The following is a 12,636-nucleotide window of genomic DNA, read 5'->3' on the forward strand; positions in this document are numbered from 1 at the left end:
CCCCCTGCTCGCCGCAACTAGAGAAAGCCCGCATGCAGCAAAAAACACCCAATACAGAAAAAAAAATTTTTTTTTTCAAAAAAAAACAAAAAAGGATGAGGTACCTGCTACAACACAAAGGCAAGGATGGGTGGTCACTTATTGAAACAGTGTCCAATCTACACTGCAGGCACCACACTAGGCCCTCCCCATATATCATCTCATTTAACTCTGCAAGATTGGTTCCATTTCTCTTATGAACCATCAAAGAGACGAAGCCAATTGCCTAAAGAAACACAACTACTGTAAACCAAAGTTAGATTTTAAATCCATGTCTCACTCCAAAGGCCTCAAACAATAATAGATTCAGAGACTGTGTTACCTGATAATTGCCTTCAAGCACTTAGAGTTGTCCTTAAAGAAATAAGTAGTTAGTCTACCAGACACAACCAGAAAGGGTAGAACTTTGAACAATGAGTGATGAATAGACAGACAGAAAGCAGGTTTCAGCTCCAGACATGGATGAATTTTGTAATATGCAGAGCTGTCCAACAATGGGGTCAGCACAGTCCCCAACAAGACAAGCTTGAAAATCATTTGTTGGGGAGACTGCAGAGAAAGTTGGATGAAAGAAACTCAAGGACCCTTCCAATGCCAAGAGTCACTGATTCTCTTTCATGTGATTGCCACATCTGTAAACTTACATACTCAGAGGTTCTGTATATTACTTTTGAGTAGACTTCCTTCCTATTAATGCCCCTTTTAAAAGGAGGAGAGTTGGAGTGTGATGGGAAAGAGCAGGAAGAGGGAGCGAAGAAGAAAAAGAAAGGCAGGAAAGGGCTTCCCTGGTGGCACAGTGGTTGAGAGTCCGCCTGCCGATGCAGGAGACATGGGTTCGTGCCCCGGTCCGGGAAGATCCCACAAGCCACGGAGCGGCTGGGCCCGTGAGCCATGGCCGCTGAGCCTGCGCGTCCGGAGCCTGTGCTCCGCAACGGGAGAGGCCACAACAGTGAGAGGCCCGCGTACCAGAAAAAAAAAAAAAAAGGTTGGGAAAAGGCAGGAAGGAGAAGGATGGGGTTGGTGGGAAGCGGAGGACAGAGAGAAACTTACAGAATGAGAGCCCCACACTCCACTGTCGGTGAGTTTTACCCACTTGTCAGCAGTGGTGTCCATCTCCTGGCACTGATCATTTTGAATCTGTGGAATAAACACAAGGGCCCCAGTAAAGCTTCTTGAATGATGGCTTTAATTAAACTTGTTACTCAGCACAGGACAGGCTGCAAGAGCTTCTTTCAAAGTCTACAAAACAATGGCCATGAGTAATTCTCAACAAGTAAACGTGCCAAGACCTCTGGAGCCTAAGTGAAAACTGCATATGAGTTAGTAGTTCTAAGTAAACCACCCTCATTACTGTAACAAAAAGACTAGGCCACTAAGAAGGCGGGGGCGGCGGGGGCTGCTAAGCAGGAGCGGCAGAGGCAGAGGGAGAGAGAGTTAGCACTGAAAATCCACATAAAGGGGAAAAAGTCATCACAAAAATGTAAAAGCTTGCATTCACCAGGCAGGCCCGAAAGTATAAAAATCAAGTTTATTTTTATAAGATTTGGGGCTGTTAAATTTTTAAATTAATAAATAAATGAAATTTGCTTTGTCTTCCTTTCCCCGGGACTTAACCCAAATGTGTATAGGTAAGTGGCTACAGCCAAAGTCAAAGCCCCCAGCTGGTATCTGGGGACAGATGTTAATGATATTCTATGCCAGAGCAAATGAATACAGCTAATATCTTTAGCACCAAATACTTTGTGCTTTTCAGACAATTCTTCCCAAATACCTAGGAGTGGGGACATACTCTTCCAGGCCTGTGAAGAATACCTAGACATCAAAAATTTGGCCATCTTGGGCTTCCCTGGTGGCGCAGTGGTTGAGAGTCTGCCTGCCGATGCAGGGGACACGGGTTCGTGCCCCGGTCCGGGAAGATCCCACATGCCGCGGAGCGGCTGGGCCCGTGAGCCATGGCCGCTGGGCCTGCGCGTCCAGAGCCTGTGCTCCGCAACGGGAGAGGCCACAACAGTGAGAGGCCCGCGTACCGCAAAAAAAAAAAAAAAAAAAATTTCCATACAAGTTATTTCCTAAAGACTTACTAACTAGAAGACAGATACTTGCAACAGCCAAATGCCAGACAATACTGACTGCTCCTGAGGACATCTGCTTTAACTGAGTTCAAATGTCATGTTTATGTTGTAAGCATAATGACAATCCTAATGCAAGTGGGAAGCCATTTTTAAACAGATAGGAACCCTGAATATACCTTTGGTGGTCAATGTTTAGATAAACTGAAAGGTTTTTTTCAGCTGATACCAGACATCATGGATTATCGTGACATTCTCTTGGCATTCTACAGATCTGAGTTCTCCTGGTATTCTAAAAGTGACCAGTAAAGGTATAACCTTGATCTAATCATTTATTCTCTCCAGATTTCAGTTTCATCATTTAAAAAAAAAAAAAAGTGTGTGTGGAAGGGAGAGCTGAATGAAACTCCCAGACTCCTAAAATTAAATACTTTACTGCTTTCAATTATGAACTGTTCACAGGTGCATCTGCATCTTTCAGTCTTCAGACAATTTCTTTCCACTAACCATTTTGCAGGATGGCCATAAGGTGTTGACCCTCTGAGTCAATAAACTGCAACCTATAAAGCTGAAACATCAGTAAAAGAAGGAACATGAACTCACCATCCCTTTTCAGTCTCTATCCAGAAGAACAAAGGTATCATTGAGAGAAAGTAGTGAATTTTCATGCCTTAAGAGTACCTTTACTGACAACTCTCAAAGGACTTAATGGACAACACAAAACTCAATGCTTATTCTAACAATTATACAATTATCTTGCTTCTTAACTTTATTTTAGTAATATTGCAAAAATGTCCAATGGAATAGAGAATCATTCAGTCTGAGAAGTATCTTACAAACAAAATGCAACTTAAAAACTCAATCTGTTTGAATATTGCTTAACATCTTAAACTCATCAAAGGACCTTAGAGCTGGGAGGCTTCTTGAAAGGTCTTGTCTACGATCCACTTTACAGAAAGGAATGCTGAGGACTAGAAAGTTAACTTAATTGTCCAATAACATACAACTAGCAATTGCAGAGTTGGGACCTGAGCCAGGATCTCTTGACTTTGAGCCTAAGGCTCATACCTTCATGGAAAATACCTCTTCCTAGCAAACTTCTGATTTAGAAACTTCCATTAACAAGAGCAATATAAATTTGTTTTGGCATTATCAGTACATTTATTCCTGAAATCTGGACCACAGAAACATTTACAAGATATTTTCCCAGTTGCCTGCACAACACACACTTTTTTTTGGTTTAAGAAGTCAATCTGAGAAGTTTTTCTCAAGTATCTGAGTCACTGCCACAACGAATATTTGCAAGATTAGATACAGTTTATATAAATAGTTAAATAATTTTCATGGTAACAGCCCATTCTGTTAGACTATTGTTTTTTCCTATATTCTGTAATGTTATTTAATCTCTTGTCAGAGACATCAACTATCTCATCCATTGATTCCATTGGATTGTACAAAACCGGCAGAATCAGAAAGACACAGACACTCCTAACTGCCCATGAGTACACTTAAATAACTCAAATATTTGAAATTGCAAAGAGAAAAAAAGCCTTTTAAACAGAAACTAAAATTGGTAAAAACATATTTTTAAACAAAGTAGCATCTGTAGCTATAAAAAAAATTTTAATGAATCTTGGGGAAAATATCTGTCACACAAAGTCTCCACCAAGCGGTCGCCTAATAATCACATCCAAAGCGAAAAACAAGCCCAGTGTTACTCTACAAGGTGAGAGCTCAAAGTTAAAAGAAACAATGTTAACCAGAAAATATTATAGACAAAAAATAACACTTCTTTTCATACTGAAAGCTTCACTTAACACAAAAACCAAGGAGGCATACAATGGAATGGGAACAAATGATTAAGAGAAATTTTATATGAATGTCCCTTAAAAAGTGAATTCTAGAATATAAAAGCCCTTACAAAGAACTCAAAGAAGATGTTGTTGTCCACATACTGGTACTCAAAGAAAACATAGCCCGACTTCTTGAGGTGCACAGCGTAGATCAAGGATACCGTGCAGTCATCACGATTAGACTCTATGTAATTTCCACGAGGGACCCAGGAAGAGCTGTGGAAACAAAACCATTTCATGTCAGCATTCAGAAACCTCTTTTTTCACAAGTTCTGTAACTGAGATTTAAAAGCGGTTCCATTGACAAAGCACAGCAGAGGGGTCTGAAGCTCATGTGGAACTCACAGGCCAATAGCATGGCTGGAAAAAGGTTCGTTTCTTGTGACACATGACTTCCTAAATGGTGGTATGGTTAAACAATCAAGTTGCTATGTAACTGCTATTTTTCACCAAAAATATGATTGCTAAACAGATGATCACTAATTCCAGTTGGCTTAGATGGAGTTATTCTCTCAAACAATATCTAAAGTTTTATTTACAAACATATACTTGGCAGGGGAATGCAGGGGTTCCTTGATTGTGAGAGAAGATATTGTCCTAGAAAAAGCCAATTTAAAGTGAACCTAAATAAAATCTAGATCACAGTGTCATAATACATAGTAGAGCTAAAAGTCTGATTAGAAATTTTATCTAAAAAATAAAATGAAATATTAAGAAAATACACTAGTGAACAAAAGCTGGGTTGTAAATCTAACCATAAGCTAATTCTTAATCAATAATGAGTCACGTGCCAACTTTTGGCCAAAAAAAATTTCCAACCAAACCGTATGACAGCACAACTTATTATCTTTCTCTTCAAATTTAACTTTCTATCTGGATGATAAGTGAGATTTTGGCAAATTATTTTCTTTTTACTAATAGAAAAAAAAATTTGAATGAAAGACTGAGACTTCCACATCCCATCATGACTCGCTAATTGGTATTGGATTTGCCCTTTTCTTTAACAATCTAGTAAACTAAACAAAACACGTGAGCCATGTTCAGGCATTGACAATAGGCAGTGAAGGACTGAGATTCCTGAGAGCAGGAAAACACATGAGACAAAGCCCAAATTGACCCTGACCTCATTCTTCAGGACACTTTCCAGACCATGGCACTGGGAGATAGCACCCAAGCAGAGCACAGTGATCTCACTGAGCCAGGCAGCAGGGATGAATGTTTGGGGCAGCTGAAACAACTGGAATTTTCAGGCCTGAGATGCAGAGAAAACAGGGGCTCCAGAAGTCCATATGGAGTTTCTCTGAAGGTTAGGGCTTGGACCTGGAGTGGGCAGGCCTACCAGCGAACAGCCATTGCAAAGCTAAGACATAATCAGAGAGGTCACTTCTATGGGAGTCGCTAGAGCTCCAGGTCAGCCAGAAAGGAGGAAACTTAATAACCCCATTGGACATTCATCTGAGATTCCAGAATTGCCACACTTCAGGAATAAGGGCCATACCCTAGAGTAGGTATCAGCAAACTTGTTCATAAAGGGCCGGAGAGTCAATAATTTTGGCTTTATGAATCATCTGGTCTCTCCTGCAATGTTTAACTAGGCCACTGTAGTTCAAAAGCAGCCATAGACAATATATAAATAAATGAGTGCAGCTGTGTTCCAATATAACGTTACTTACAGAAACCGAGGGAGGGCCCACAGGCCACAGTGTGCCCAACTCTTGCCCTAGAGTAAAGACCATGACCTAGAACTAAGTGTGAAACCAATATCGAAACACCCTAAAAAAAAATTTTAAAACCAGACATGACGAGATCAAGGCATTCTTCTCATAAATAAACTGCCTTCCAGAACAAAATCCAACACCTTTTAAATGAAAGAAAAAAATAATCCACATTCCCTACATCTTAACATTCATGATGCCCCAGATACAATAAAAATTTACTAGGAATGCAAAGAAGTGGGAGAGTATGACCCTTAATTGAGAAAAAATATAATCAGAAGAAACAGGGGCTTCCCTGGTGGCACAGTGGTTAAGAATCCGCCTGTCAATGCAGGGAACACGGGTTCGAGCCCTGGTCTGGGAAGATCCCACATGCCACAGAGCAACGAAGCCTGTGTGCCACAACTACTGAGCCTGCACTCTAGAGCCTGTGAGCCACAACTACTGAGCCCACGTGCCACAACTACTGAAGCCTGCGAGCCTAGAGCCTGTGCTCCGCAACAAGAGAAGCCACGGCAATGAGAAGCCTGTGCACCAGAATGAAGAGTAGCCCCCGCTCGTCGCAACTAGAGAAAGCCCATGCGTAGCAACAAAGACCCAATGCAGCCAAAAATAAAAATAAATAAATTTATTTAAAAAAATAAAACAAAAGAAACAGACAAGTATTTAAGACAGCTCTTCAAAATATAATCAACAACATCAAATAAAAGATAAATACAGTGAGTGAAGGGATGAGGAATCTCAACTATTTTAAGGGAAATAAGAACCATTCGTAAAACTAAATGTAAATTCTAGAACTGAAAATTACAATACATGAAATTGAAAATTCAACAGATGACCTTAAGATCAAGTTTGAGACTGCAAAAGAAATAGTCAATGACACAGCAATAGAAACTATGTAATCTGAAGTCTAAGAGAAAAAAATTGGGAAAAAAATAGAGGCTCAGTGACTTTTGGACAACACCAAGTGGCCTAACATACACGTAATTGGAATCATAGAAGGAAAAGAGGGAGAGAAAGGGGCAGAAAAACGTTACTGGTGAAATAGTGGTTAACATAATTCTCAAATTTGGTGACAATATCAACCTACAAATCAAGAAGCTCAGTGAACCTCAAGCAGAGTAAATACAAAGAAAACCACACCATCACAGTCAAACTGTTGAACAGCAAAGATATAGAGAACATTTTGTAAGTAGTCAGGGAACTAAAAACCATTACATAGAAGGGAACTAACCATACAAAATACAGCTAATTTTTTTTTTTATCACAAACAAGGGAGAGATTCAGAGGTAATGGAACATCTTTAAAGCATGGAAAGGGAAAAGTAAAAGCCCAGAGTCATACGTCCAACAAAATATTCTTCAAAGTTGATGCTAAAATAAAGATATTTTTAGGTTAAACAAAAAAAAGCTGAGAGAATTTGTGAGCAGCAGACCTGCATTACAAGAAATGATAAAGAAAATTTTACAGGATGAAAAAAATAATACTGGATATACATGCCAACCTATATACAGGAGGAAAGAGCACCAATAATAGTAAATATGTAGATAATTAACACCCCACTTTCACCAATGGACAGATCATCCAAAATGAAAATAAATAAGGAAACACAAGCTTTAAATGATACATTAAACGAGATGGAGTTAATTGATATTTATAGGACATTCCATCCAAAAACAACAGAATACACATTTTTCTCAAGTGCTCATGGAACATTCTCCAGGATAGATCATATCTTGGGTCACAAATCAAGCCTTGGTAAATTTAAGAAAATTGAAATTGTATCAAGTATCTTTTCTGACCACAATGCCATGAGACTAGATATCAATTACAGGAAAAGATCTGTAAAAAATACAAACACATGGAGGCTAAACAATACACTACTTAATAATGAAGATATCACTGAAGAAATCAAAGAGGAAATCAAAAAATACCTAGAAACAAATGACAATGGAGACACAACGACCCAAAACCTGTGGGATGCAGCAAAAGCAGTTCTAAGGGGGAAGTTTATAGCAATACAAGCCCACCTTAAGAAGCAGGAAGCATCTCGAATAAACAACCTAACCTTGCATCTCAAGCAATTAGAGAAAGAAGAACAAAAAAACCCCAAAGCTAGCAGAAGGAAAGAAATCATAAAAATCAGATCAGAAATAAATGAAAAAGAAATGAAGGAAACAATAGCAAAGATCAATAAAACTAAAAGCTGGTTCTTTGAGAAGATAAACAAAATAGATAAACCACTAGCCAGACTCATCAAGAAAAAAAGGGAGAAGACCCAAATCAATAGAATTAGAAATGAAAAAGGAGAGGTAACAACTGACACTGCAGAAATAAAAGAGATCATGAGAGATTACTACAAGCAACTCTATGCCAATAAAATGGACAATCTGGAAGAAATGGACAAATTCTTAGAAAGGCCCAACCTGCCAAGACTGAATCAGGAAGAAATAGAAAATATGAACAGACCAATCACAAGCACTGAAATTGAAACTGTGATTAAAAATCTTCCAACAAAGAAAAGCCCAGGACCAGATGGCTTCACAGGCGAATTCTATCAAACATTTAGAGAAGAGCTAACACCTATCCTTCTCAAACTCTTCCAAAATATAGCAGAGGGAGGAACACTCCCAAACTCCTTCTACGAGGCCACCATCACCTTGATACCAAAACCAGACAAGGATGTCACAAAGAAAGAAAACTACAGGCCAATATCACTGATGAACATAGATGCAAAAATCCTCAACAAAATACTAGCAAACAGAATCCAACAGCACATTAAAAAGATCATACACCATGATCAAGTGGGGTTTATTCCAGGAATGCAAGGATTCTTCAATATACGCAAATCTATCAATGTGATAAACCATATTAACAAACTGAAGGAGAAAAACCATATGATCATCTCAATAGATGCAGAGAAAGCTTTTGACAAAATTCAACACCCATTTATGATAAAAACCCTGCAGAAAGTAGGCATAGAGGGAACTTTCCTCAACATAATAAAGGCCATATATGACAAGCCCACAGCAAACATCATCCTCAATGGTGAAAAACTGAAAGCATTTCCACTAAGATCAGGAACAAGACAAGGTTGCCCACTCTCACCACTCTTATTCAACATAGTTTTGGAAGTTTTAGCCACAGCAATCAGAGAAGAAAAGGAAATAAAAGGAATCCAAATCGGAAAAGAAGAAGTAAAGCTGTCACTGTTTGCAGATGACATGATCCTATACATAGAGAACCCTAAAGATGCTACCAGAAAACTACTAGAGCTAATCAATGAATTTGGTAAAGTGGCAGGATACAAAATTAATGCACAGAAATCTCTGGCATTCCTATATACTAATGATGAAAAATCTGAAATTGAAATCAAGAAAACACTCCCATTTACCATTGCAACAAAAAGAATAAAATATCTAGGAATAAACCTACCTAAGGAGACAAAAGATCTGTATGCAGAAAATTATAAGACACTGATGAAAGAAATTAAAGATGATACAAATAGATGGAGAGATATACCATGTTCTTGGATTGGAAGAATCAACATTGTGAAAATGACTCTACTACCGAAAGCAATCTATAGATTCAATGCAATCCCTATCAAACTACCACTGGCATTTTTCACAGAACTAGAACAAAAAATTTTGCAATTTGTATGGAAACACAAAAGACCCCGAATAGCCAAAGCAATCTTGAGAACGAAAGAAGGAACTGGAGGAATCAGGCTCCCAGACTTCAGACTATACTACAAAGCTACAGTTATCAAGACGGTATGGTACTGGCACAAAAACAGAAAGATAGATCAATGGAACAGGATAGAAAGCCCAGAGATAAACCCACGCACATATGGTCACCTTATCTTTGACAAAGGAGGCAGAAATGTACAGTGGAGAAAGGACAGCCTATTCAATAAGTGGTGCTGGGAAAACTGGACAGCTACATGTAAAAGTATGAAATTAGATCACTCCCTAACACCGTACACAAAAATAAGCTCAAAGTGGATTAAAGACCTAAATGTAAGGCCAGAAACTATCAAACTCTTAGAGGAAAACATAGGCAGAACACTCTATGACATAAATCACAGCAAGGTCCTTTTTGACCCACCTCCTAGAGAAATGGAAATAAAAAGAAGAGTAAACAAATGGGACCTAATGAAACTTAAAAGCTTTTGCGCAGCAAAGGAAACCATAAAGAAGACCAAAAGACAACCCTCAGAATGGGAGAAAATATTTGCAAATGAAGCAACTGACAAAGGATTGATCTCCAAAATTTATAAGCAGCTCATGCAGCTTAATAACAAAAAAACAAACAACCCAATCCAAAAATGGGCAGAAGACCTAAATAGTCATTTCTCCAAAGAAGATATACAGAGTGCCAACAAACACATGAAAGAATGCTCAACATCACTAATCATGAGAGAAATGCAAATCAAAACTACAATGAGATATCATCTCACACCAGTCAGAATGGCCATCATCAAAAAATCTAGAAACAATAAATGCTGGAGAGGGTGTGGAGAAAAGGGAACCCTCTTACACTGTTGGTGGGAATGTAAATTGATACAGCCACTGTGGAGAACAGTATGGAGGTTCCTTAAAAAGCTACAAATAGAACTACCATATGACCCAGCAATCCCACTACTGGGCATATACCCTGAGAAAACCATAATTCAAAAAGAGTCATGTACCAAAATGTTCATTGCAGCTCTATTTACAATAGCCCAGAGATGGAAACAACCTAAGTGTCCATCATCGGATGAATGGATAAAGAAGATGTGGCACATATATACAATGGAATATTACTCAGCCATAAAAAGAGACGAAATTGAGCTATTTGTAATGAGGTGGATAGACCTAGAGTCTGTCATACAGAGTGAAGTAAGTCAGAAAGAGAGAGACAAATACCGTATGCTAACACATATATATGGAATTTAAAAAAAAAATGTCATGAAAAACCTAGGGGTGAAACAGGAATAAAGACACAGACTTACTAGAGAATGGACTTGAGGCTATGGGGAGGGGGAAGGGTAAACGGTGACAAAGCGATAAAGAGGCATGGACATATATACACTACCAAACGTAAGGTAGATAGCTAGTTGGAAGCAGCCGCATAGCACAGGGAGATCAGCTCGGTGCTTTGTGACCGCCTGGAGGGGTGGGATAGGGAGGGTGGGAGGGAGGGAGACGCAAGCGGGAAGAGATATGGGAATATATGTATATATATAACTGATTCATTTTGTTGTGAAGCTGAGACTGACATACCATTGTAAAGCAATTATGCTCCAATAAAGATGTTAAAAAAAAAAAAATATGTAGATAAGCATATTTTTATCTCTTAAGTTTTTTAAAAAACAACTGATTTTGTTTAATTAATTAATTTATTTTTGGCTGTGTTGGGTCTTCGTTGCTGCGTTAGGGCTTTCTCTAGTTGTGGCAAGCAGGGGCTATTCTTCATTGCAGTGCGCGGGCTTTTCATTGCGGTGGCTTTCCTTGTTGTGGAGCACGGGCTCTAGGCACACAAGCTTCAGTGGTTGTGGCTCGCGGGCTCTAGAGCAGAGGCTCAGTAGTTGTGGCACACAGGCTTAGGTGCTCTGTGGTATGTGGGATCTTCCCAGACCAGGGCTCAAACCCGTGTCCCCTGCACTGGCAGGCAGATTCTTAACCACTGCACCACTAGGGAAGTCCCATCAACTGATTCTTTTTAAAACATTTCATTGTATTATTGGGTTTATAATGTGTTCCTAAATATAATATATAATCATAGTTCAAAGATGAGGGTGTAAAGGGAACTACACAGTGTAAAACTTTACATATTACATAAAACTTACATATTATATAAAAGTACAATAATAACGCTAATAACACTTTAAGAATAGATATTGTAATTTGTGGCCTTTGTAAGATATCTGAAGATATAAAAACACTAACCATAACAGAAAACAGTGATAAATTGTACTTTTTCAAATGTTAAACTTTTATCCTAGGACACCATTGAGAAAATGAAAAGGCAAAAGCTACAGACAGAAGGAAATATTACACACACATACATGGATTTCTGCATGCGTATGTGTACATGTTAAATATTATGTAAATATATTCATGACATGATCTCATGTCTAGCATACACAAAGAACTCCTACAGCTCAATAATAAAGTGACCCCCCAAAAATAGCAAATGGGTAAAACATTTTGACACTTCACACACACACACACACACACACACACACACACAACATATGGACAATGGACAGACATGAATAGTGCTCAACACCTTTATAAAGAAGGGAAATGCAAATAAAAGCCACAAGGAGATACTATTTCTCATACGCACACTTAGAAAGACTAAAATAAAACAAGACCTGACAATGCAAATGTTGGTAAATATGTACAACAACTAGAATTCAAATGCACTGCTGGACTCTAATGCTACAACCATTTTGAAAAGCTCTTAGTCAGTTTCTTATAAAGGTCAATGAACATCTTTCCATATGACCCAAGCAACTAAAAAGAAGTAAAAAGAATACAATATTGGGGGCTTCCCTGGTTGAGCAGTGGTTGAGAGTCTGCCTGCTAGTGCAGGGCACACGGGTTCGAGCCCTGGTCTGGGAAGATCCCACATGCCGCGGAGCAACTAGGTCCGTGAGCCACAACTACTGAGCCTGCGCATCTGGAGCCTGTGCTCTGCAACAAGAGAGGCCGCGATAGTGAGAGGCCCGCGCGCCGTGATGAAGAGTGGCCCCTGCTTGCCACAACTAGAGAAAGTCCTCGCACAGAAATGAAGACCCAACACGGCCAAAAATAAATTAATTAATTTTTTTAAAAAAGAATACAATATTGGGTGGACGGAAAAAAGGAAGAAAGGAAAAAAGGAGGGAGGGAGGAAGGGAGATAAGCGAAAAAGCAACAGGCTGAAATTTACACTGAGACAGTTATACTCAATACACTGAACAATTTCTGC

At 39.0% G+C, this 12,636-nt stretch overlaps 1 protein-coding gene across 1 annotated transcript in view; it reads right to left on the reverse strand.

Moving 5' to 3' along the window:
- Window positions 1-12,636, reverse strand: part of ELAPOR2 (endosome-lysosome associated apoptosis and autophagy regulator family member 2) — a gene marked incomplete at its 3' end in the record, with an annotated part of 288,322 nt that overhangs the window by 60,696 nt on the left and 214,990 nt on the right. Inside the window, exons 8-9 of the mRNA XM_082846355.1 lie at window positions 4,030-4,177; window positions 1,090-1,176 (exon numbers count right to left, since the gene is read on the reverse strand). Of these exons, the coding sequence (XP_082702481.1) occupies window positions 1,090-1,176; window positions 4,030-4,177 (235 nt within the window). The remainder of the gene's footprint in view (window positions 1-1,089; window positions 1,177-4,029; window positions 4,178-12,636) is intronic.

Source organism: Leucopleurus acutus (assembly GCF_964270905.1).
Source record: "Leucopleurus acutus genome assembly, chromosome: 9".
In the NCBI taxonomy this organism is placed as follows: Eukaryota; Metazoa; Chordata; class Mammalia; order Artiodactyla; family Delphinidae; genus Leucopleurus; species Leucopleurus acutus.